This window comes from Styela clava, chromosome 10, assembly GCF_964204865.1.
Source record: "Styela clava chromosome 10, kaStyClav1.hap1.2, whole genome shotgun sequence".
Taxonomy (NCBI): Eukaryota; Metazoa; Chordata; class Ascidiacea; order Stolidobranchia; family Styelidae; genus Styela; species Styela clava.
The window spans coordinates 11,040,067-11,066,130 of record NC_135259.1 but is presented as its reverse complement, the minus strand read 5'-3'; the positions used below and the strand labels follow the sequence as shown (position 1 = coordinate 11,066,130).

General features: G+C 32.3%; 1 protein-coding gene across 3 annotated transcripts; it reads right to left on the bottom strand.

Moving 5' to 3' along the window:
* Window positions 1–1,097: 1,097 nt before the first annotated feature.
* LOC120338486 (uncharacterized) lies at window positions 1,098–26,064 on the bottom strand. Of its 3 annotated transcripts, XM_039406502.2 has the most exons (21): window positions 25,732–26,064; window positions 24,207–24,300; window positions 22,659–22,709; window positions 21,342–21,422; window positions 19,310–19,425; window positions 17,679–17,843; window positions 16,516–17,190; window positions 15,539–16,141; window positions 14,502–14,579; window positions 13,256–13,415; window positions 12,230–12,351; window positions 10,618–10,686; window positions 10,020–10,175; window positions 8,262–8,369; window positions 7,431–7,529; window positions 6,911–7,004; window positions 6,280–6,419; window positions 5,392–5,611; window positions 3,905–4,887; window positions 3,362–3,483; window positions 1,098–2,790 (listed from the first exon to the last, which is right to left on the bottom strand). In XM_039406502.2, the coding sequence occupies exons 1-21, from the start codon at window positions 25,795–25,797 to the stop codon at window positions 2,712–2,714; spliced, it is 4,281 nt and encodes a 1,426-aa protein (XP_039262436.2). In that variant the 5' UTR covers window positions 25,798–26,064; the 3' UTR covers window positions 1,098–2,711. The 3 variants fall into 3 exon arrangements, with proteins under 3 accessions (XP_039262436.2, XP_039262438.2, XP_039262439.2); XM_039406504.2 differs by lacking the exon at window positions 15,539–16,141 and having other exon boundaries at window positions 25,732–26,063; XM_039406505.2 differs by lacking the exons at window positions 15,539–16,141; window positions 16,516–17,190 and having other exon boundaries at window positions 25,732–26,063.

Sequence of the window (26,064 nt, the reverse complement as noted above, 5' to 3'; positions counted from 1 at the left end):
TAAACATTTAACGACTGTCGCTTTCAACTGTATTTAAGTTACGCGAAATGCTACTTAACACATCTAACGACTAACGCTTTTTAACAGTATTGAAGTTACGAGGAAATGCTATTTAAAACATTCACCGACTGAAGCGTTATAACAGTATTAAAGTTACGGCGAAATGCTATTTGAATATTTAACGACTGACACTTTTTGCAGTATTGAAGTTACGGCAAAATGATACTCAAAACATTTAACGACTGACGCTTTTTAACAGTATTGAAGTATGTGTAGTCTAGCAGTATGGAAGTAACTAATTTTGTTAGCCTACCTAACATCAAACATGTGAAGAGACGGAACCTATGGGCAGGGGGTATATTCACTTTGCTAAAACAGACAGTTCTCGAACTCGTAATAGAACTAAAATAAGGAAAATCACACACTACACATACTACAGGAGTACCAGGCGAAATGCTATTAAAAATTCAACGACTGAAGCTATTTAAACTGTATTAAAGTTACGATGAAATGCTATTTAAAACATTCAACGACTGAGGCTTTTTAACGATATTGAAGTTATGGAGAAATGCTATTCAAACAGTATTGAGGTTACAGTGACGTCTCGGTTACCAGTTCGTATCGGATATCGCTATAGTACGGTACCTAATCCTTAGATCCAGATCAGAACGAGAGTTTTTCAATTCACTAAGTATATTTTCATTTTACAAGGCTGGTGGTAAGCATTTTACGACACAAAACAAACTTTCACTTACCGTTATGCCTAAGCTGGTGAAATGCTTGTTTCTTACTCTGTTCACTGACCACATGGACAAATTCGGACTGTTGGACTCAAATACGAAACGATTGTATGTTTTATGCCGAATCGTACTCCGTCAAACTTCTAAATAAATCGCACTTTTACACTATTTTGGTCAATGTTTTATTAAACTTTCTATTATCTTGATACTCACCCTTTTCTCTTTTTATTGCCAGACTTCCAACGATCCTAACCTAGGAACAAGATCCTACTTTGCTTTTCAAAACTGTTGACTGTGATTCCGACTCAAAACTAATACCTCACAAGCTGAAAAGTACTTTGAAGCGAAATGTACAGAATTCGCTTAGAACTTGTATTTATTATTGCAATGCGAAATTTGTAAAACATAACAAGGCAGGAACAAATATGTACAAAGGAGACAAATCAATCAGAAGTCATAATAGCTCAGATTGAGCTAAAGGAACAAAAATCGAAAATTTTTGATCAGACTACACTACTCTTGACAAGAGAAATAATTTTAGTAAGTCAAGAAATCAAGCCATGATTGAAGTGAGATAACATGGTATATTGAAAATTCTGCTCACAGTTATATAATAACTATTGTAAGTTATTTCATGCCGACAGATTGTGGAATCAACTTTTTGCCACATATCTAAAAAATACGGACCACAGATAATCAAATCGGGATTTGTTATCCCTTTCTATATGTGATTTCATATTTGAACATCTGATTGAAAAAAAAAATTGAAAAAATCAATAAAAAAAAAAAAAAAAGCTCTCTGTGTAGCAAATGGTTAAATAAAGCAACAGCCACATAATCATTGCTGCAATTTCGTCGACAATGACAACAAAAATATTCTGTGACAAAAACAAGGAAATCAAAAGAGAAGAAAATAGAGACAGAAAAGTCACGGTTATTCAACTGCATAAAGAGAACTCCAAGCGATAAAATGGTTAAAAAGAGTGAGGGCCATCTATACATTTAATTAAACATAAATTTTAGTATCATATCAAGTTTGAGTTACAGGAAAGCTATTTGAACCTAACATGCCAATCCAAAAATGTTTACATAAAAACGTGTCACATGCTTAAAACCGCTTATGACAAAACAATGGTTGACAACATATAAATCTAGAAAAATACTAATCTTAAAATTTCAATTCATTTTGAAAGCATTTATTTCTCTATATTGGTTTACAAAATATATATAACTGTCACTCGCTTACAACAAAAGGATATAGTGGAACGCTCTTTGAAAACAAAGATCAAGAAGACAAAATTGTCACATCAGCATCCCAGATTACTAGAGATGTATCACCAGACGCATTATCTGAATTATCAATTAAATTATGATAAACAAGTTCATCATTGATGCATTTCATACCAATGTAATAATAAATATCCACGACTTATTATATAATTATGATAAATACATAGTGGAAAGACAAACACTTTTTGAGTGCACAAATAATAACAAAAGGAGACGTAAAATTATAATAAAACAAAAAAGAAAAAAAAATTGAGAGGACAAGTCTGAGTCACTCGATTGACTTTGGGATTCACCATAATTATTATAAACAATATCAATAAAAATAAAACATGATAATGAAATACGTTGACAAAAAAAAGTATTGAGAATTTGAAGATAAATCCTCACTCGGTTGAGAGTGTATAGAACAACACAATTTTTGTATGAGTCACTCAAGTGAGTGAGTATGAGTATCACATTGAGTTTATCCACAATTACAAATAAGATATGATGATCTTACTGAAACACACTTTTTTTCTTGAAAATTCAACAAATTCTCTCCATTTTTCACCTTGCATTTGAGCTAATATAACCAAAACTAATTTCTACCAATGAAGACTCTCAAAATTCCTGTACAGAACAAACAAATATATCTTCTTTGGCTTTATAATCTTTGTACCACATCATTTCATTACAATATGTCTATCGTCTTTTCGCCGACAACCTGGTACTTGGGCTTCGTTTCGGTGGTGGGGGTGCAGGTTTAGCTTTCTGTGGTGGTCTAAATATAAATAATGCATAATTATGTTAATTAGTGATGATAAGAGTTACGGTAATATTTTGAGAAACAGGAGAGCAATTCTCAAATACATGAATACGAAGGTCAAATGATTACACCAAATAGCCTAAATGCATATGAAAATACACTATTTTCAACAATAACCATTTTATTGGCTATGTTACATAAAAGATACCTACCCAATGAGACATTTATTTGGTCATTGGGCGCCATATTTACTTGGTGAGATATTTTCATCGGTATCTAACATTTTGTGCCTCATGTAGAAATTCAAGTGAGAAGAATACGCCGCATTTTATTCAAGAAATTAGGCTGACAGATATGACTTTGGGTAAAATACAAGATCTCGTATCACTTTAGAATTTGAAAAAAATAGTCTTGTACTGAAAATTAAAAATTCATCACACCATTCGTTATGCCTGAAAGCACTTTTTCTGCACCAACAACACTGATGTAGCAAACTGGTCTATATGGCAACCTCGAGTACAGTAATTTTACATAAAATACAAGGTTTCAAAGGAGAATCAGAAATAGGAATAAAATGGAAGCTTACGGTTGTGGTTGAGACCTATTTTTGACTTGATTTAACAACAGCTCTGGCGGAGGAGGTGGAAGATCAAATGGAGAAAGATCTCTTGTTGATGGATCATTATGATTTATATGGTAAAAAGTATCCTGAAAAAAGATGATTCATCTTTTCATAAGTGAATATGCATGCAAAAAAATGATGTATCTGTGATTCACTGAATACTGAACTATACGAACGATGCTTATTTTTAAAAAAATTCGCGAAAAAAGTTTAAACATAAATTTAAAATTTAATAGTGCATGAAAAGGGAAAAAATAATTATGATTTTTAAAAGATCTATTCCTTTCCTGTGAAATTATGAACTATGTCAAATTTTTACAAAGCAAAATTTGACATGTAACATGTTTTTGCTGAAAATAAATTGTATGAAATCGAAGATAATGATAAGAAACAAGGATATTCAATTATTCGTATACATACATACAAGAATATCTCCAACTAGCCAGGAAAGGAATATTTTGTCTCATACACCTTAACATTGATTAATGCTTGAAAGTCAGATCTTACCTTCAAATCTAATATAAAATCAGGTGGTGGTGGAAAATCATCTTTCGTGTAGCTCATACCCGCAGTTTGTGTTACATCAGAAGTGTAGTAATGAGTCAAAGGAGCTCGCAACGAGGGTCGAGATGGATTCGAATTTCCTGGATAATGAGCATTTTCACCGGGTCTGAAGTTTGGGTTGCTTGGTTTTCTGTGAAGTGAATGGCTCGAGTACGAAGGACTTCGTGGTTTAGGTTTGTTGTTCACATTTGACACTATTTCTTCGTTATTGCGAGGCATGAGTGGGGGAGCATTATTGTTACTGTAATTGTGGTTGTGCGGTGGGAATGCCATTTTCTTTGGAGGTGGTGGTGGTCCACCTGGCTTGGGACCTGGAGGTGGGGGTCCTCGCATTCCTCCGAAAGCATTCCCATTTTTAAACATCGGTAGGAAGGGTAATCTTACTGGGGCTTGACCGTCAACCGTTCTCAGGCCTTTAGGGAGACCTGGGTGGGAATTTATTGCCATTGGGGGTGGTAGAGGCATGTCTTCTTCAATCGATGGGGGTGGTGGAAGGTCTTCCATCGAGGGTGGAGGGGGAGGCATATCATCCATAGGTGGTGGAGGTGGTAAGTCATCATTTGAAGGTGGTGGCGGAGGCGGCATATTGTTATTCATCATCGATGGGGGAGGGCGAGAGTATCCCGAATGAGGCTTCGCACCAGGCATAGGTGGGCGGAAACCACCCAAAGGCATTCGTGGTGGAAATTTCATCTGAGGTTGTGGAGGACCCATGGGTTTCATTGGGGGTGGGGGAGGGCCCTTTTTGAATGGTGGTGGGGGTGGTGCACCCTTGTGCATAACACTTGAAGGCTGTTGACCGCTATCTCTAGGAGAAGGTGGAGCATTGTATTCCATTCCTCTATTCATCATTGGGGGTGGTGGGGCTACAGAATGAGCAGAAGGTACGGCTGGAGGTGGTGGTACAAAAGTTGGGGTTCCGACTTCTGCAATAAATATATAGAAAATGTTTTAAAAAGGTTTACCTCTCTATTAATATCCCAAAGACATATTGCAGAGATTTGAAGGAAACAGCATCGACCTAGTTTGAAATGGCATTACTGGTCATTAATGTCAAAATGACTTATTCATACATCGCTAATAAATTCCATACCATTTTCTCTATATATACACAGGTAATATCAAAATTAAAATTAATAATGCATAAAATTCCAATATACACTGAACGATCTAAAATTCTGTCAAAAAATACTGAACGTAAAAATGCATCATAAAATGTTTCAAATCGACTTTTTACAAAATTGTAAATACATGTTTTCATTACATAACAAATTCCAACACTGAATAAAAAATCACAAAAGTTTTTGGCCATACAATTTTAAACAAATCAAACACATGGAGATCATTATTGTGTGTATGGTTTAATATCAAGTTTAGTAACACATTGATCTAGTAAACATACATATAATACGATATGCAACACTACTTACCAACACTTCCTCTTGATCCAGTTGATGATGTGCTAGTTCTGTGATTCCGATTTTGGATTACGCTGCTAACATTTGATGTAGCACTGGTACGATTCGACATATTCGGAGTAGTTTCCACTAGTTCTTCTAATTCTGGGGCAGCTCCAAGATCCCACCAATTGCTGTTTGTTTTAGCTTGCTGGGGCTTCCACACTGATTTTGCGCGTTGGGGAGCAGGACCCTGGAACAAAAATAAAAAGTGAGTGAAGGAAATCGGTCTAGATAAGAAGGCATTATCTATCTATGGTAAAGAAAATGGAATGCATTATTGTCGATTTGATTCGTTAAAGTGCTTTCTTAGTAAAAATATACCATATAACAACATTACATTGCATGTGAATATAAAATTTTAATAATGTGTCTCTATTCCAATTAAATTATCAATAATGTTATGCAGTCGAAATAGAATATATTGAAAAGAAACAGCTCATTTGAATTTAATTTATCTTCTGCAATAATACCATTTTAGGAAACTCGCCAACTGTCAGAAAAAAATTTGACGCCCATTTTGTGTTAGGAAGATTTTGACTTTGATTTCGAATCCTGCTTTAAAAAAAAATTCAACTCTGACTCCAGTTTCACACTCAGTGAAAGGCTTTATTAAAGGAGTGTTAAGAACGCTTAGTAAACTTGAGATCATTGAGTTTCGGAAGAAAATTGGAACTTTTATCATCATCTTTGAAAGTATGAAATGACTTTGACTGCCAAGAAGTCAAGAATTCGACTGCGACTTGTCAGGTCCAGTCTCCCCCCAGCCCACCGCCATGATCAAAACATCAGACTATCAGATGAAAAGTTCTGAATAAAATGGTATTATTAAGCCTTAAACTATAGATTAAAAAATCCTACCTCATTGGCTCCATCCGAGCTTTCTTGTTGATTAGCTCTCTGCCATGCACCTTCAAATACATTAGTGAGTGATGCTCGAGGCATAGAATTTTGACGAGATCCTGCTTCGCCTGAATCTGTTGACACATTTGAAGTTGTATCTGAAAAATTTCAAATCTTGTTAGTATTTTATAATGTAATTACTAGTACTGCACAAAGAATAAGTTTATACTTTATAAAGTTCAAGTTGAAAAAAAATATGGAGGGTAATAGAATATTACGTTTTAAACTACATTTGATTTCCATTGTCTGCTTCCTACCTGGATTCGTATGTGGCCTTTGCCACAAGAAGGCTTAAGCGGTATAGTATTTAAAGAAAATAACATAGTCTCTTTCCACAAAATAGCAAGTATATTTGTGAGCTTTCGTTAGATCAAAGCGTAACTTCTTCAGACAAAACAAGAGATAACAAGATCCAACATTGAATTCGATTTTTGTGAAAAGAGATCATTATTGAGTATGTAGCTCCTCCAATTTTTTCTTGGTAAATATTTCCTAGACCTATCATAGAATATGGGCATGACCATGACATCACTATTGAACAAATATGCATGGCCCAAGGAATTAATTCATAAGAGAAGAAAATACATACCAGGTTGTTGAGCGTGGAAAGTCATGGCTGATACTGGTGTTGCTTTCATTTCCTCATTTGTTTTATCATAATTGTCTTTGAGTTGTTTGCCATACTGTGAAATAGAAGTAATATATAAGCGATGTTTATGTTAGCATATTAGTGAGGACTACACAAATAATTAAACAATCAATAATTTTTTTCAAATCTTCTGCCAATTGGCACTTAATAGCACACACAATAATTTAATATAAATTATTTAGCTCTGCTTCCCCCACCCACGGTTGCCACCAACTTCGCTTAGAGATCAGCCCCTTTATTTCTGAGTTTGCTTTCTTGCAAAAAAAAGTAGTTTCATACAGCAAAATCATGGAATTAAAAGATTTGATAAAATCAGTATTCAACTGCTTCAACAATTGATGTTAAAAATAAGTCATTTCAATTGCCTGAATTCATAATACTGTATCAACATTGATTAACTTGAAATTTTCCCAAGCATCCATACATAACACTATATACAGATATATTTACTCTTTATTACCTTTGCACAGCGAATTCCGACAATCCATCTCATCAGAGAACGAACATCATCACAACAAAAATATTTGATGTGTTTTGATTTTGTCTGAATAGCAGGATGCTAAAAGAAACAAAATATATATTACAATCAATCTGGTACATTTCACTCTGTTTTCAAGATTATGTGGTTCTAACAAAAAAAATCAGGATATGTTATAAATTTCAGGTACCATACTTTATACCTAAAAGCTGATGCGGGCATGCGCCTCATGGCCCGATGCTTTTTATGTATGAATAAAAACCCAATCTCCGCAATTAGCAATTTATTGACAGTGTGCCTTATAACACAGTGCACCTGAACGTCCGTAAAATACGGTGAATGAGAAAATTGAATAATACAATAATAGGTTTCAGAGTGAAACAGGAATTTCGATCATCTGAATTCATAACAAAACCCAACTGAATATATTTTAAATTTCTTCAAATTTTAAACATCGGCATGTGATAATAGGATGACTTCTATCTTGTCAAGAAATGTAAAATCATGCCATATCAAAATTTTTCGTACCCCGAAATATTTTGCCACAATTTATCGCAAATAAATAATTTTTTAATAAAAAATCATGTTTAAAAATGCAAATAGCTGATTTTGAGAGAAAAATAAATTTCATAATCTAATTTTATTAAATTCGAAAGCAGGTTTTAACAGAATTTTTTGTTCATCTCCACTTAGGAATAGCACAAAAACAAGACAAGTGTCAAAATAATGCATAACAATGGTCTCTTCATTTTTTAATTGTAAGAAGCGGTTTGCACTTTTTTTGGAATCAGAATTTTAACAACATCAACTTACTTTCAATGCAAAACCATAATCAGTGGGTGACTTGTGCTTCTTCTTCCATCCTCTACCAAGATAGACACACATATGTTCGAACATAACCAAACATTGAAGATCAGACACCTAAAAAGTTAATTTCAAAATGAAAAGAAACATCTCAGATTGTGAAGATTTAAGTAAATTCAAAACTTTCAATTCAATCTGATTTGTATGTACAATAATCGTTGGTGACAATAAACAACACACTCGAAATTGCTGTTTTGTTTATGACATAACCATAGCAGAGTATGGTATATCTTGGTTTGATTATAGTCTTATGAAACTCCAGGGTATTTGATGTTTAGGATAGGATTTACACATTTATCCCAGGGGAGAATAAAGTCAACAGTGACCTCTCGTCCCGCTACCAGTCCATGTCGGTTATGGGATTAGTTTGCCAGTTATTGGTTTCAGATGCATGTTGGAAGAAGCCGTAAACTAACCAGCGGTTACGTGAATCAGTCCAGCAATCCTTTCGCTTATAATTATCCCACACGAGAGTCGAACCTGTCAAGCATATTCCTAACGCTTTGCATGATGCACCAAACCGCAAAGCACAGTATGATTTTGAAATTAAAAATACAAAATTTGTTGATATTAGATTAGTCATTCTGTTTATGTTTCAAAAAAATTGTTTTAAGGTCTTCATCCCTTTCTCAATAAATAATCTGCTTGTAGAAGCCTTGAACAAGTCTGCCTTTCTACAATGTTCGAATACTATTAATATATCGCTGAATATAAAATATCTATAATTTCATTATATCATATATATACTGTACAGCAAAATTGCAGTTGTGCCAAAACTTAGTGAAATGAGTTACGGTAAATCAGTCATTGCATGAATCAGTTCACATCAGGAAATAAAATTTGGTTTCATAATTACAAGTTTAATATTGCAGGATAATTAGTCATTCATTACAAAGAATTCATCACTCTCTACTCGCTTCAACTTTTTTGGTATTACAGTTTATCAAAATATGATATAAACCATTCAATATATTAAATAATTTCTATAAAATTTCGCTCGGATTTATATTTACTGCCTTCAGACTATTTTGTTTTACGTTCATCTTCAATTTTTTACACTGGTAATAAGTATGGTATTGCATGTTTTTACATGTTTGATATGTCACTGCAAAAATTTTGAATAGTTAAAAATAATATGCTCCATTGTTCCATAAACATGAGTTACACAAAGAACTTTTTCAAGAATTCCACATGCTTGTAGTCAGTGTTTCCTCTAAGGTGTGCGCGTGTGCGCGCGCACACAGCTTTCAGAGGCTGCGCACACGCATAGATTTACTGCGCACAGACGCATTTCGGTGTAATGTAACAATGTGCTCGGTTGGCAAGTTGGGAAAGTTTGTTGTTGGCCCACTTATTACCCAGTTAGAACGCCAAAATTTCTTCATTGGTTTTTGCACAAATATTAGTCATTTCCAAAAAAGTGCGCACACACTAAAATTTCTGCGCACACATACTACAAAAAATTAGAGGGAACATTGCTTGTAGCTCTTTTCTTGATTGCCATTAAACTGCTTCAAGTCTCCATCAATTGGTATTTACCAACACACAACTCTAGACTATAATTTCTTCCTGTGGCTTTTGTCATTTCATTGGTCAAAGGCAACTTTGCTAGGAGATCAATCCTCTTAATTTTCTGGTGAGTGCCTGTAATCTTGCTTTGACCAAATTTCCTTGTAAAAACTAGAAAATAAAATTATGTAAACAAACCTTTTTGCCTTTCTTTGGCTCTCCGCTCTTACTGCAATAGAGACCGGAAGTACGTAATACACAGTATTTTCTTGACCAAGATTTTGAGTCGCCCTTCACATATAAGATACCTTGAACTTCGGGTACTCCTGTGCCAGAACGACCAGAAAAAAATTCCTGAAGAGAAAAAATAGGATTTATTTATCAAATAAAGTGTATTTATCAATACAAATAGCTAGAAACTATACTCAATTTAAGATATAAAAAAAATGCATGTTGAATACAGGGATTTAGACAAATCTCCGATACCTATTTGAAATCATTTTCAAAATTTACTAAAAACTAACTCATCTTTTTTCGTAGTTACTAATAATGACCTATTTTGGCAACATTATGATGATTTAGACTTTTTATATTTTGTCATATAATCAAAATTTTACTATAGGAATGTTCCAATTCTACACATTTTCCAATGATTTAAACCATTAAGAATTATGGTAGCAGTTATATAGATTCTCATATAGGTATCAAATATTTGAAACAATTATATTGACAATTCATAAATTTAAATAAGTTCATTTAATATGAAAATGTTATTAATAATTAACCGTAGTCGTACCTCGACGAGAGTCTGTTTTTGACGTTCAGCCATTTGACTTTCCGAATCAGAAGTTGAGAGTAAATAGTGCTGAAAATAGACATTGTAAATATTTTATATCTGATCAATGCAAATACGAAATTGTCTAAAACTGGAAAATTTTGTCAAAATTATAATTTTTATGAAATTGAATAATAATATAATTTTGAAATGCAAAGATAAATTAAGCAATGCTATTTACTTCAATTAGACTTAAAAACTGCCCAATAACATATAACCTAAGTCTGCAACCTTGTCCAGACTTTGAATGAAACCAGAATTTCCAGGCAACCAAGCACTGTTCTGATAAGGTAGCATTTATAAAAACATGAGGTTTCAAGTGCTTGAAGTCATATTTTATATACGCAATTTAATGAAGGGCAAAATACTATTTTTCATTCCGTAACTGATTATGATATATGATTCTGGCAGTCAATATAATAATAGCCTATTCATAACAATACGATGCAACTGTATAAATCAACGTGCCCTATTTCCTTCATTCATTCAAGTTGAAAAATTACATCATGTTTTGAATTGGAATTATCCGGATATCAATCCTTTAATAAACTGTATGACAGGGTTACAATGAAAATTTATTGTTTAATAAAACCAAACGAAAATTTCTTCTAGTAACTGCTGCTTTGTGTAAAAGGCAATATGCGGTCACATAATTTTGATAAATTTGGCAGCCAAATACCAACCCAAAACAATAGTGCCATAAAATTAATTTTAAGTTTTCAAAATTACGAAGACAAAAAAGGATAAAAAAACAACACGGTATTTTCCCACCCACTAAGTTATACCACACATCTAACGGTAGCCTACTCAATTTTGCTTTCTAAACAAAAAAGAGTCAAAGGAGGCCAGATGTGGAATTAACAAGCACATATAAGGTTGTGAAACCACATTCACACAGCGGTGAGACTCACAATAATGAAACATGTTAATTAAACACTTTAATTAAAATGCAAACGGAAGAGAAATTCTAATAAGGTAATCATTATCAAGTGTGCTGTCTAAAAGTAAAATAGTATAAAGTACTAGAAATAACACCTGTAAGGAAAACAAGGGAGATATGCTTAAATGTATAGACTCGAATGTCAAATGTCTATTATGGACACTATTGTACCGAATGTCATTTGAAATTAATAAAAAAAAAAAACTGAATGTCATATCTCATATGAGTGTGTGCTCAATGAATTAATTGAATTATATAATCTACCTAATTTGGGGATGAAAAAATGAGCCCTATAAAATGGTATGTTTTTTTCACAACATAAACAACCCAAAGTAAAACAATTTAGCAAAATGACCCATGAATACCCCAAGAGAGCAAATGTTGAAATTGCGATTAAAATTTCATTTAAAAAATTTTTTTTCATTCTTCTAGCTGGTATCTAATTATTGTTAGAAGAAATATTCAGTATTTTAACAAAACTTTATGCATGTTTGAAAATTAAAAATACATGTTTTCCGCGTTTCTCGAAACAGCTATTTCAAGTTTTGCCCTTTTGACTTAAAGCCCTATAGTTAATGACCAAACAGCCAGTCGTTGACCATGGCATAACTTCCACAAAATATATCTATTTACCTGTGGGTTTCTGAAGAGAGCATACTTGTCTTTCCTTTCCAAAAATCTGACCTGATTGGTCGTATCTCTAGTCCAAAATGAGAGCATTTCTGTCACAGATTCGTGCTCTTCAAAAATTCGTTCTGAAAAAAATAAAAAAATATACGCCATCAGTTTACTGACAATATGGTAAAAAAAAAAGACGAAAGACAGAGATGATTGGCAGAGTGGGTGAATCGTTGGGTTTAAATATGTATGCGTCACCAAGTTGAATGTTTCAATTTTAAACCCCATACACACCACTTCAACTAAATTTCAGCACTCCAGAAGTGTATGTATCGATATGGAGGTAACTAATTTTGTTCGTCTACTTTACATCAAGTTGTAGAAAGAGACCAAGACATATGGGCATATTCACTTGGCTAACTCAGACAGTCCCCAAACTAATAATAGAACTAAAATAGGGAAAATCGGAATAAAATTATGGCCTAACCCTAAACTGGTACATATACCAAGGGAGTACCAAAAATTGAATATGTAATGTCTATCTGGAAGGAGCAAGCACCCTCAAAAATAGTAAGTCCTCACGACCTCACATGCTGCATATACATGGCCTTTTTCATAGTGACAGTCAGAAAAATATTATATAAAAATTATTTTGTATTTTACTATTTCTGCTTCCGTATATAATTAATAATATTTCAGTCTGTTCCCAACATTTCTAATTGATTTACTACATAATGCCAATTTTTCATCATCGGATATAAGTACTAATTTTTCTTCCTAATTAATTTATTTTATTGATCACATAATTCAATGAAAGATTTTACCAATCACTTTTCCGAGACTACTATTTAATATATAATACACAGAATGATTTTATGGTAGTGTTATCTTAAATCAGCAAATAAAATTATCTGATAAGCATTACCAAAATAACTGCAACAGAGAGATAAAATTGTTATCATGAAACATAATAATATTGTTAATGAGCAAAAGAATTGTATACAAATCAAATGTGAGCAACCGATTACCCACAAGACTCACCCATAAAAAGTGAAGGTAATTCTTCAATTAAAGCCCAATTAATACTTGGTTCATAATGATTTTTCTCGAGCAATTGTCGAACCACAGATCTTGTTGTCATTCTTTCATCGACAACCAATGTCTTGGAACTGTCATCTTTGTTGAATACTTTCACGACAAGCTGGAAATTTCACATTCAAAAACAGGATGTAAGTCTATTTTGAATCAATGAATTGGTAAAAATAGCTTGACAGGTGGAAACCAAAATTGCCTTTTAGTCATCACTAGGAAGGCCAATGTTCAATAATATACTATTCTGAATACAATTTGAAATTCTGGCTCAGCAACTGATGCCTCATATCACCGGATGAGAACAGAACAGGCCAAGTCACAATTTTTGATTTTAGAGAAAAACGCAAAAAACAATTTTGAATTTCGTTATTTTTGAATTTCTAGATATTCACACTTGGTAAAGACAAGAGCTCTAGTCTTTTTAATGTTGATGAGAATATCTTTGTAATCAATATCTTTTGGCCTTCCTTTCTGGTTATTTACCCCTATAAAGGACTTTGGCCCATTCTGTTTTCAACAACTTCTGACATTTTTTGTATGGGATGCAAGGCAAAACAAGGCGACTTAGGCCTATGTTGAACTAACAAATTTTTAGGGATGTAAGTTTCGGACATTTTATTTCTGATGTACATGTCCACCATATTGGAACTTAGGCCCATTCTGTTCTCAAGTCAACAAAATAGTATAGTCCTAAGTCCAGCTAAAATTTTTTGTTATTGAGAAATTCAGGATTTCAAGACCACCATCTTGTAGAGCATGGCACAAAACACCAAAATATTGAAAAAAGTGAGATTTCAAAAAATGTGAGAAGGCCCCTTCTGTGTTCATCGGGCGATATGTTTGCCAGAGGTTATTAGGCCATGTTATTGGATTTCCGCTCCTCAGGATAAATTTGAAATTCCTATCTTTCTTTTGAATTGTATCCTACTTTAATGCTTATGATACAATTTCGTATGAAAATATTCCAAATTAATTCCAACATCAAACCTTTACTATTTCAGATAGAACTAATTTCAAATGTAGTCCTATACTCCATTCATTTTGGTCATATCCGTCACAATTATATTACCGAATATATTATTAATATTTTTTTTGGAAGATTAAATGATACAACATCAGGTTTAACGTAATACCCAGTGGTTCAACCTGTAACTGGAGCGAAACCCAACGAAACATACACTCATACACACATTACCTTTTGTATTCTGGCTTCTTTGAGTTTTTCCAAGGCAATTCTCATCTTTTCTGCTTTAATTCTTTCTTCTCTTTCTTCCTACAATGATCAAGATTGAATTTATGAATGAGAGGGATAATTTATATTTATATATTATGATGTTTCTTTTACTATGCAAATGCTGATAATATAAATTCCATACAGTGGATTAAAACAGTTTCGGCTTAAAAAAAATTTGATAGGCAACTTCCTGGAACAGACGGTTAGAATCTATGTACTCATTTCCATCAGGACAGCATATGTGTAAATATGGCAAAGGTAATGCATTAAAACACAGCTAGTTTAAATTGCAGCTATGAATCAATGTACTGGTATAAACATAAGGCTTATTATAATTTCAATTCAGTAACATGATACTTGTGTACTGATCATACAGGAAACTAGGTTGTGTAACTTTGTTTATTTAGAAGCAGCATCACTGCATAAACTCAATTTTGTAAGTATGGCTGTCAATCGCGTGCATGATTAACATAAGATAATCCTTCCTACAGGTTGTGAAAATTTGACATTATTAAATGACTATACAATATGGCAGTTACAAATCAAGTGGTATTCAAAATCCCCACTCAAATAGATTTGGATAGCATTCCCTTTTTTTCCAAATGGACTAACCATGAAATCTGAATTTGAGTATGTACGATTTATTAAGTTATGTAATTCAGGACTGTTTCCCAAACTGTAAAAAATTGTTAAAATTTGCTATAATCATGTATAATTTTGTGACTGACTGTTAAAAGAAGTTCGTGACCCTGTCGTTTGGAACTCTTGGTACCAACCTCTCTAATCTCTATAATACTCCAAAAATCAAGTATTTTGTGTAAAATAATAATAAAACAAACAAAGCCATTCAAAAATAGACAATCCATGCTTTTTCATGCAAACCAAACGAAGCCAATTCAAATTTCAACTGATAAAAGTAATATATGGGATAATGGGAATGATAATGACCTGAAATGACAACCAATCAATCCTACAAATTGATGAAATTTATATCTTACGGGTGAAAGGTTATCGATATCCGCTTGTCGATTCACCATGTCTAGCTGACGCTTGATATCATCTGGAGCAAATGAATATCTCTGCGATGCTTTTTCATTTGTGTAATCAGCGGAATGTCGAGATAAATCCGACTCCGCACTGCTGTTTGATTTTGTTGACATAACACTGTTTGTGCTGGCATTCGATTGCATGGAAGTCCGACTCATTGAATGTTTTCGAGCCAATACAGTATGGTTCTGTGGTGGCGCTATCCTGATTTCGGCAGAATTTTGTCTGATTAGCGACGTCCGATTTGGCACAAAATTATGGTGATTCATTGGCGGTGGGGCTGGCGGACCCATAGGGGATCTTTTTACTCCTGGAATTGGGGCTGGTGGTCCAGTTGGTGATCTAAGCCCTTGACTTCCTGGGAAAGGAGCTTGTGCTCCAGTTGGCGATCCTTGATTTTCATCGAAACTATTTTTGTGTTGTAATTGCCTTTCTAAAATATTTGATAAGTTCGCTGGTGCCTTAACACTGGCTTGTCTTTTGATGGGTGTCATAGGTTTAGCCGGTGTCGGTGGACCAGTAAAAGAGCGCTGGCGCGACAGATCAATGGATCGCTAAAAAAGTTATGTAAATGAAAGATGAGAAAAACAAAACAACATGCAATTCATGCTTTAATAAATATGACACGTGCGAGGCGATATTTAAAAAATTTAGAATAATTTGTACTTTTTTTTTGTAATAGTACTGTTTCATTACCCAGCATTATCAAGGTATATTGACTTATGAAATTTGGGTACAGTAGGTTACAAACCATGGATTGGCCGAAAAATGACTATATGAAATAAATTGCCAAACAGCCAGTATGAAATTTAGGACATTGATGTAAATGCATAAAACGTGATATTCACTTCAAAAAATAGTATTGTTAGCTCAGCACAACAATCCTTTCATCAATCCAAAACACATTGAAATTCTAATATAAACTTACAGGTTTATCTGGCACTTTTGGCTTCAAGGCTGTAGGTGGGGGCACTGGTGGCTTTGAATTATTTATGCTGTTTTGATGGGGATAGCCATTGACAGTCTGATGGTTCACCAAGGTATTATCCTGCTGTTGTCTTGGTGACAAAGGGCCATTGGCAATGTGAGTGGGTGAGCGATCAGTTTGCTTTGGAGGGGAATAGGACTTTTGAACCTGATTTTGTGCTGCACTTTCAAAATGCCTTGCTGCATTGAGAACATTGTTTGGGGTAACAGGTGAATCCGGTGCATCAAACTTTGAAATGTCTTCTTGAAAAGCAGGGTTACTTTGACGAGTGACGCTTGTGTTGGAGGAAGAGGTTTTGCTTTCCGAAGATACTGAAGACGCGTTTTCTGGTGCCACATGTGGCATGGCAGTTTGTGGTTTAGGCGGAACGCATGGTGGGATCGCAGGCTTTGAATCATGCGACACAGTCACAGATTTTTCAGTTTCATCGAATACATGTGGCACATGGTTATTAAATACATCATCATGGTGGTCTTGTGGAGGTAAATGGCCATTAGCGATTCCAGGGGATAATTTGGAGTCTTTCTTATCATTTGATTTTCTTTTTAAGTTGTACTCATGCTCGAAACTGAGATTTGATAAATCGCTTACTAAGTCATCAAGTTCTTGCATGACCTGGTTTAATGCAAAGAAATGAACAAAAAAGATCAGGAAAAAAAACAAAATAATCATGAATAACGTAAATAAGAAAGGAACCGTTTTTCAGGCATAAAATAAAAAGAATGTAACAATGAAGAATAGAATATTTATCATGCCTCAACATCCATAAAAATATGATCATATTTGAAAAATAAAAGAGATGAAAAAGATTCAGAAATGAAAATACAGCATTAAATGATTCTGAAACATAACTTCATAATATATGCTAAAAAAAAGAGTGCGGGCCAAAAGAGGCACATAACAGAAAATGCTTATGTCTGATGGCTGTGTTATCATAATAACTCTCTGCTATCTTAGTTAGGAACCTCTTTTATTTTTAATAGCACGAACTTAAAGTCAAATTTGTTGATATCTATTCACTAGGTACACGTAGATCAACTGAATAACAGGTGAAACAAAGATTTGATGTACAAGTTACTACAAGCATAGAGCCAAATGTATACCGGTGACAAGGCTGCAAGTTCTTCAGCTGAAAGTTGTCTTGATTTGTCTTGTTTTCTTTTTTCTTCTTCCATATCTTTCTCCAAACTTTGCAATGATAATTCGTCCTCATCATCACCGAAAGTAACGCTCGGACCGCCAGTTGTTGCACGTTTCAATGTACTGAACTGTAAATAAAAAAAATATTGCTTTTAGTTTCAACGAAAATTGTTGAACTCACACCTAAGATAAAAAATAAAATCCCTTCCAAACCACTTAGCCACAACAGCTTTTATTAGGATAACCTTGTTTGGGGATAGTCGAGAAAAATTACAGAATGACCATAACACTACATTAGTAGTCTCTAAATATCTATTTTGTTCCAGCGAGAAATATAATTCAAATATTAAATTGTATATTGTAAAAGGTCCATGGCACCAAAAAGTATAGTCTATGAAATTATTTTAGTGAAATCATAATATTAAAAAAATTCTATCAATGTGCCACCATTTTTTCATAAAAAATTTTATTTGCTTGTTATTACAAGGCAATCATTAGCAAGAAACAGTTTTCCGAACAACGAAACTATTGAATTTGGTCATTGACGTGAAGCCAACCAGTATCTCTATGATTGATTTGCAATTGAAGAATTGTGGAGACATGGAAAGTCGTCTGCGGTTGAGTCCAATAATGCAATTAAAACCTACCAATACAGATCAATATCATCAAGTTGGGTGACATTTTAATAATATTTGGTAATGCAACTAATGTCTAGCTATGAGATGAAGAATATTACAATTTTATTTGCATTTGTTTTAAAACTGGATAATTAATTCTATTTTAAAACTTGCTGAACTGGCAAAAACTACCATGATGATGACAACCATAAAATTCAAAGGATTCAATTTTGGCATTTTTCCATTTTTCATTGTATTAAATGGACAAAGAACAAATTCGAAAAACAATCAAAGCTTTTACTTTATAAATAAAATTTTAATAAGCATGGCATAACATTTTTATCTATCTTATTTTATTAAAAACTAACTTGTTAAAATAGGTATCTCGGTCTCCGAACACAAAAAATCAGAATTTATTGTTATTAAACCAAAGGAACATTATTAGTGAATCTAATTTGAAATGTAAATTAAAAGGCATAGAATAATCCTCAATAAATATACAAACAGAATAACACAAGTCGTGGTGCAATACATATATACGAAAGATTGTAATCCACAAAGTCTTGATTAATAATTCCTATAAACTTGCGCATAAACCATACAGAAATCTATAAAAGTCGACAGTTCACTTCCAGTTTGTCACGTTATTACTTTGGACTAAGAACATTCAATCAATAACTTGATTCATAATGACATAATCAAACCATTTTAATGAAATCAGAAGATAAAAATAGATCCAGCATTATTACACCAGTACGAAGAGTAATGACAGTCTTGCATATTTTATTAAAATATTGCGTCAAAATAAAATTATATGACATCATAAATTATAGGCGCCTTGCCGAAACTGAAAATCATCGTTCCTTTGTCTTCTCTAGTACTGAGTACCCCTGCTTTAAAAATTTCAGAATCTGGCCTAGTAAAGGTGTTCAGTCCAATAAAAAAACATTGTATCATAATTATTATGCTGTTAGTACCTGTGGTGACCCATCCATTCCATATTGTGCTGATAGATTGGTATTTCGAGGAAGACTATTTCCATTGAATCCAATCCCACTATCTTGGCTTGCACTTTTCTTAGAAGGCATTTGTCCTATGTTAAAAATGAATGAAGGTTTAATTATAATACATATAACGAACTGGTAAAATCAAAAAATTAAAAACCTACCGGTAGTTTATGACAAAATGTAAATTAGCAAGATGACTATTTGATAGGAATTACTTTCAGCAGTAAAACCAGTAAAATTAACCAAATAGAGCTTAATAAGTCCCACTGTTCAGAAACTTTTTCCATTCTGCTGTCATTGTGTAATAGGAGCCACCTTTGGCCCGGGTTTCAAAGCTGTACCTGTTTTAAGTTTGATTTTAGATAGTGTCTTATGTCCATTTTTAGGTATGACTGATAGAATAAACTGTTACAAAAATGCAATTTTCTTGAAACTAATTTGGTTATACTGCTGTGAATTGGAATAGGCAATGGAATTAGTACCAATACATTTCAATACACCCAAAATTGCCTATACTCATATGAGTCATATTTAATATACTTATAGTTGTAATGATTTCTAGATTTTAGGATTATTTTAGAAGTTTTCATTTGATATTTGGTTATTGAGCATTTTACTAGAGTGAGTCAGAAAGATATAGACTATTATCTACTTTCTGATAATTATAAAAATAGAAAACCTACAAAACAATGTAAATACTGGTAAAAAAATATGTAGCCTACATTAGCATATGAAATTTAATTTACTCTTGCCATGTGTATACCTTTGTTATCAGTGGTAATTTTGTTAAATATAATGATCTGATTGAAATCAATTAAATTCCTATTAGTGATATGATGTACAAAAATAATATTATATTCTTGGTATGAGGTAATAAAATCAAATTCATGTCTATATTAAAGCATATCTTTAAAAGTAGTATCGAAGATAGCATTAGTAATCACTAATCATGTAATATGAATCAGTATTGGCCATGGATAATGCATACTAATGATAACACAATTTACGCTTGACCCAAGCATATTGAAGCATATTTATGACTGAGTGATGAATAATTATGCATTCAGTACTAGTTTCTGTTATAGTTAGTTTAGTAAGTGAATCATATTGATAGTTGAATACACCTACACTATAGTACTGGTAGAAAAATATTATTTTAAAACATTGAAAAACGGAAAACACAAAGAACATTTTTGGAATCGTTGGCTTACCACTGAGTACAATGGCTTCGTGGTTAGCAAGAGAAAAACTATGAAAAATAGTGATAGTCTATTGATAAATTATAAATTGAATCTACTAGTATCGGCTTTACATCCTTGCTCAGAGAGTATATAACATAAGAAACGTAATATTTTTATTAGTGAAATACAGTGTAATATGATATTACATTACAGATCAATACACCTAATATTTCTGAGAAATGTGAAGGATAAGCATACTGTGCGATACCTATTTCTAGGATATGATATGATAATGACGTATATTAGTGAAATATAAGTTTCGGACAGCATGAACTCATGACGTAACTTCATTGGCCTACAAGCCCTACATCTTTCTGAAGTATACAATATAGAAAAATATCCTAAACCAGTGTAACCTTGAATATTAGACAAAAAAAATAGAAAATTTTATTCCCAATTAATGCCAATTATTTAATATATTTGGAAAAATATTTTCAATAATATATAAATTGTGCCAAATAGTTTTGAAATTTATATTCTGTTCAAAAATTGACATTGTTGCTATTCTACCACTTTTGCTATAAATCAATTGCCTGCCTGATAGAGAAATATTTATTTATTCATCTATATAGTCACACAGAAAAAGCTCAATACAGCAAGCAATAACTTTGCTGAAAGGTTTGCTCTGATTATGAATACATACTATTACTGACAGTTAAATATACCTATAGCAGAACTCAAAAAGTATGAAATGTAAAATTACCATAATCAAAATATAGATACAATAATAGCAAATTGAAAAGCAATTATCTTCTTCTTACCTTGTCCTGATGTAAGATTATGTTCCCAGTCAGTGAGATCACTTAGCATAGCACTGAGATCAATGTCGACTTCAGAATCAGCTGGAACAAAATTCAAAATATTTTCGATCAGTTTGTTATGAAGGTAATATTTAAACTTTTTTAGTAGAGTCTGTGTTACAAACTCAATTAGAGGTCCATAATATAGTAATTTGACATAAAATATAATTACAAGTTTTAGGGTGACGTTTTCCACGAAAATTGTCTGATAAATGTATAGCCTATATATACAAACAAGAAAAAAATGAGAACAATATTTCGATGGAATTATTACTGAATAATTGAGATTTATAGGAAAAAAAAATTGAACAAAACCAGCAAGTTTTTACCCAAATTTTCATTCGAAATTTTATAACATTTAAAGATCTATTGTAGATGCATTAAATAGGCGTTATAAAGTAATAATAAAATTGAAGTGAAGTTATATAGCACTGAGTAATAAAAATGGATTCAGCTTTAATGGATAGTATGTAATCCCATAAAGTCCTACAGGAACTAATATTAAAGTCATAAAATGATGTGAATTGCTAAACACAGGTCATAGATACCTCTTGCTTAAAAAATTAAATTATGAATGGCCCATACTCAATTTGATAATTTATCTAAACTTTTACTTTTTTGACTAGAACTCTTTGTTGTGTTTGTCAACAAATGGAACTGATCATGTCAGATTAGAATGCTTAGTGTCTAATCCAAATGAAGATTATAAACCAACTTGAACTACAACAACCTTGTAGTTTGTGAATAGTTGGAGCACAAAAAATGGAAAAACAAATTCAATAAGAATAAAATTATAAGATTTTAATTCAAATTTAGCTGAAAACGGAAGCCCCAAAAAAAATTTTTTCATAAATTAGTATACACTTCATTGCTAAATAACTTTGATATAAGTTGGATTTAGAATGTAACGGCTTTATACAAAAAAATTTGGTGGGTCACAGGAAACTGATCTTCGAGCGAAGTCACTGGCAACTGAAGCCATGAGCCAAGCCAAGAGCCATGAAAAATTAAAACAGAGAATATGCTAGTTAACTCCGCTGGCGCTAGACGGCTTGAAGCAGTTCAGCTTCAATAAAATCAGGAAAACAGCTATAATGGAGTGAATTCTAGGTAACCTAACTTATAATAAAATAACAGAATACAAAGATTTAAAATTTAGTGTTTCTAACAATATCATATCTTGCTATAAAACAAAAGATAACCAACACTTATAATACAGGTACTATACTCTTGGCAATAAACATATTGAAAAATAAGTATTTCTATTGTATTATATACCTGAGACATTGACTTGTGGTGGCCTTGTGTAGCTTTGTGAGCTGGTGTCACCTAAAAGAAATACAACAAAATCTCAAAATACAACTTAATTACTAAACAAAAACTTATTCCAAATAAAACTTCACAAACCTTCTTCCATATTCTCATAGTAAGTTAATAAAGGACCAATGTTGACTGCACTTCCCAACATTTTATAATGAAGTAAATTGAATACGCCCTGTATAATTTTGGAAGTTTCCTAAAACGTTGTGCAGACAACAACGTCACAGTAACAAATAAATATAACTGAAAAGCACGATTCGGGTCCGAAAGCTCTCCCTTAATTTGCTATTATTGATCAGGAAACATGATATTTCAATGTCCTCATTATGTTTTATGACACATATGGAACAATTTTTATCTGAAATATCAGTTCAACTTGAAAAGATAGTGATAGTATATTGGATATTGAAAGACAAGGAATTGACTGCTAAATAATAGGAACACAGTATGGAAAGAAGAATTACAGAATCAAAAATCAAGTTTTATAAAAAGAGAGCAATCAGTAATATTTTAGAATCTTTAAAAATCAGACATTTGGCACTCAAACAACCTATGACAAATGACATACTGTAGTTTGGTAATAAAAAGATTAACACAGTTTTAAAAATTCATTGAAATGATTGTAAGACTGGTACCGTCAGGAAACAGCTAATCATTATTAATTGCTGAATTTACGTTTGCCAATTTTTTTGTGAAAAGATGAATGTACACATAAAGTTAGTTCAGTACAAACTAATCAATATAAGAAGATTAACATTTAACACAAAGAGAATATAATAAACGATATTTATGTTTATTTTGTTATTAAGCTTTCTTACAGAAAACAAACCATGAATTTAGAATAAGATGGTGGTAATGCGCAAGAATGCCAAGGAAATTTTTTTTAGCAGTTTGCTTATAATTTACTTTATATAATCAAAGTAACATAGGATTAAGTTACTTTTAGGTTAATGAGCGTACCATCAATCATCAATATTTGGAAAAATAACAATAATTCTATGAAGATTGTCTGGCTTTATGACATACAGATGTGTTTTCATTTCCTTAAACTAAAATAATATACATAGGCAGTAAACAACAGAATACTGTATATACAATACCAATTGAACAGTTATACAGATGCTTATAAGCATGTTTTTATATGTTCCACTTCATTTATTATCATCAATTTATACCTAGGCACTTGCAGGCAAGTAATAAAAGATATTCTGGTTTGATTTATGTTATATTTCTACAGTTTTCATAAATTTAATTAAGGCCCGTCTGGTCATCCTGTGAAATTTCAATTGCTCAAAATGATGATTTATCAAATGAAACTCTTAATCAAGAGTTTAATATATAACTTATCGAAATACAATTATTTCACATCGAAACATTGGTTACACCAAGCCTGATTATGAGGGTGTTCTTCCATCCATATCAACAAACGTCCCATGTTGCTAGTATAAAGCAAAGTGTGTTGAGAATTTGTATACTATAAAGTTGTAAATAATATTTCAAACTTACTGCTACTGGATTGAGAATAAGATGAAGATCTATTTGTATCTTTCTCTGATGGTTTAGGTGGAGGAGCTTTATCAATTGTGTCATCCATCAATTGCTAAAATTAAACAGTAAATGAATTACAACACGATTTGTAAAAATAACAAGCTTATATAATTTTAAATATAGTAATGTGCACGTGATATCAATAATAATTGAGACATTTATAAGGATTGAAAATAAACATATCTGAAATGTCTTGTAATCAATAATCAAACAGTTTATGCACATATCATATCCATATGTTTGTTTTTTAGGCTGCACAAAGCCCAGGTTGTTTTTTGTGATGCACAAACTGAAGGCATTTCTTGTCTATTTTCTATGCAATATAATACCTGACAAAAGGAACTCAACCATTTTCCATATTAGGAAATAGCAGTAAAAAATCCATATTCCAATGGCATCTAGCCAAAACATGAATATGTCATTTTCTTGCAATTTAAAGTTTTTTCATTAACCTTTTATTTGTCAGTTAATGTAATTAAACTTATCATAATTATAAAGCAATAAAGGTTGATAATAGAATAACTCTACAAATTTTTGAATATCCTGTTACTTATATCAATTTAACGATTATGGTGTGGAATGTTTTTATGAGATTAATCGCATATTAAAGTGGCACCAAACTTTGTATATTAACTTTGTTTAAAATGGACAACACATGTTATAAGTCACAACATGAAAAACACAATTTTTGTCTATAGTACAAAAATACTCAAAACAATGTCCCAACATACTGCTATGATCAGTAGTACTAGCGTATATGAAAAGAATTTTATTATTGTATAATAGCTATAATTAAACATCATGATTGTTATTGAATTCAGACAAATTTAGAATGAACCAAAATAGGTAAAACAGAGATGTAAAAGAAGTAACCAGGTAACCTTAAAGTTCAATACTCTAATGGTAGTCTACAATGTCAGACTAACTATCAATAAAGGTTAAAACACTTGGGTTTCAGTTTATGTTAAAAAAGATGTAATAAATTGGTAAGAAAAATGATATTTGAGAAACAGAAAAATTTCATGTTGAATGTAGGCTATAGATATCCAGTTCTGCATTATGTTCAAATAGATTTCATCATGCATAATTAAGCATATAAAAAAGGCTGCCAATTTTATTTTACAATTAATGAAGAAAATAATAATGATAACAAATGGGTTCTGTGTAGCATCTACAAATGATCGGGAATTTTATTTGAATGTTATACTTTATGAATCAACTAAATGGTTGCAGAAACAAAGATGACAGACCTTGTGAATAATAGTGAATTGAACAGCACTGCTTTTGGATTAAACAGAAGATCATAAGTGATAATAATATTAAAGCAAGCTAGAAGTCGCAGGTTTCATCATCTCAAAGTTAAACCTGTCCATTTCCAAACTATTACAAAATTTGACCCCTATACATTAAAATAATTAAACTTTATCACAGGTATCAAAACGAGGCAACCTGTATCACCTTGATAATATAAACCAAAACTCACCTGAGATATAATATCAAGCTCCCCCAACATATCATCAAACATCGCATCTAAATTTGCTGTATCCATGGTTCAAGTTTCGTTTGGCCTTTTTCAAGCCCTCTTGATCTTTTACACTTTTCTTTTACTACAGTTGCTGTTGTTGATATTAGTAACACAATAATAATCAAAGGTCGTCTTTGAAGTTCCCAACAGTCAAGTATATTTTATCTTTGATTTCCAATTTTATTATCCAGTGTTTCTTTGCTATTATATTACTTGAATCATTCAGCTATATTTTAGTGATAACGTGCATAACTTAAAACCTAACATGTTCTGAATAATGTTCAAAAAGTT

Excerpts from the sequence above, each read along its gene's own strand:
- LOC120338486 (XM_039406502.2), bottom strand. The coding sequence starts at position 25,797 with ATGGATACAGCAAATTTAGATGCGATGTTTGATGATATGTTGGGGGAG. Across the intron at positions 5,612-6,279 it reads GCTCGGATGGAGCCAATGAG|GGTCCTGCTCCCCAACGCGC; the intron begins GTAGGATTTTTT and ends TTTTTGTTCCAG. Across the intron at positions 2,791-3,361 it reads AATAGGTCTCAACCACAACC|ACCACCACAGAAAGCTAAAC; the intron begins GTAAGCTTCCAT and ends ATTTATATTTAG.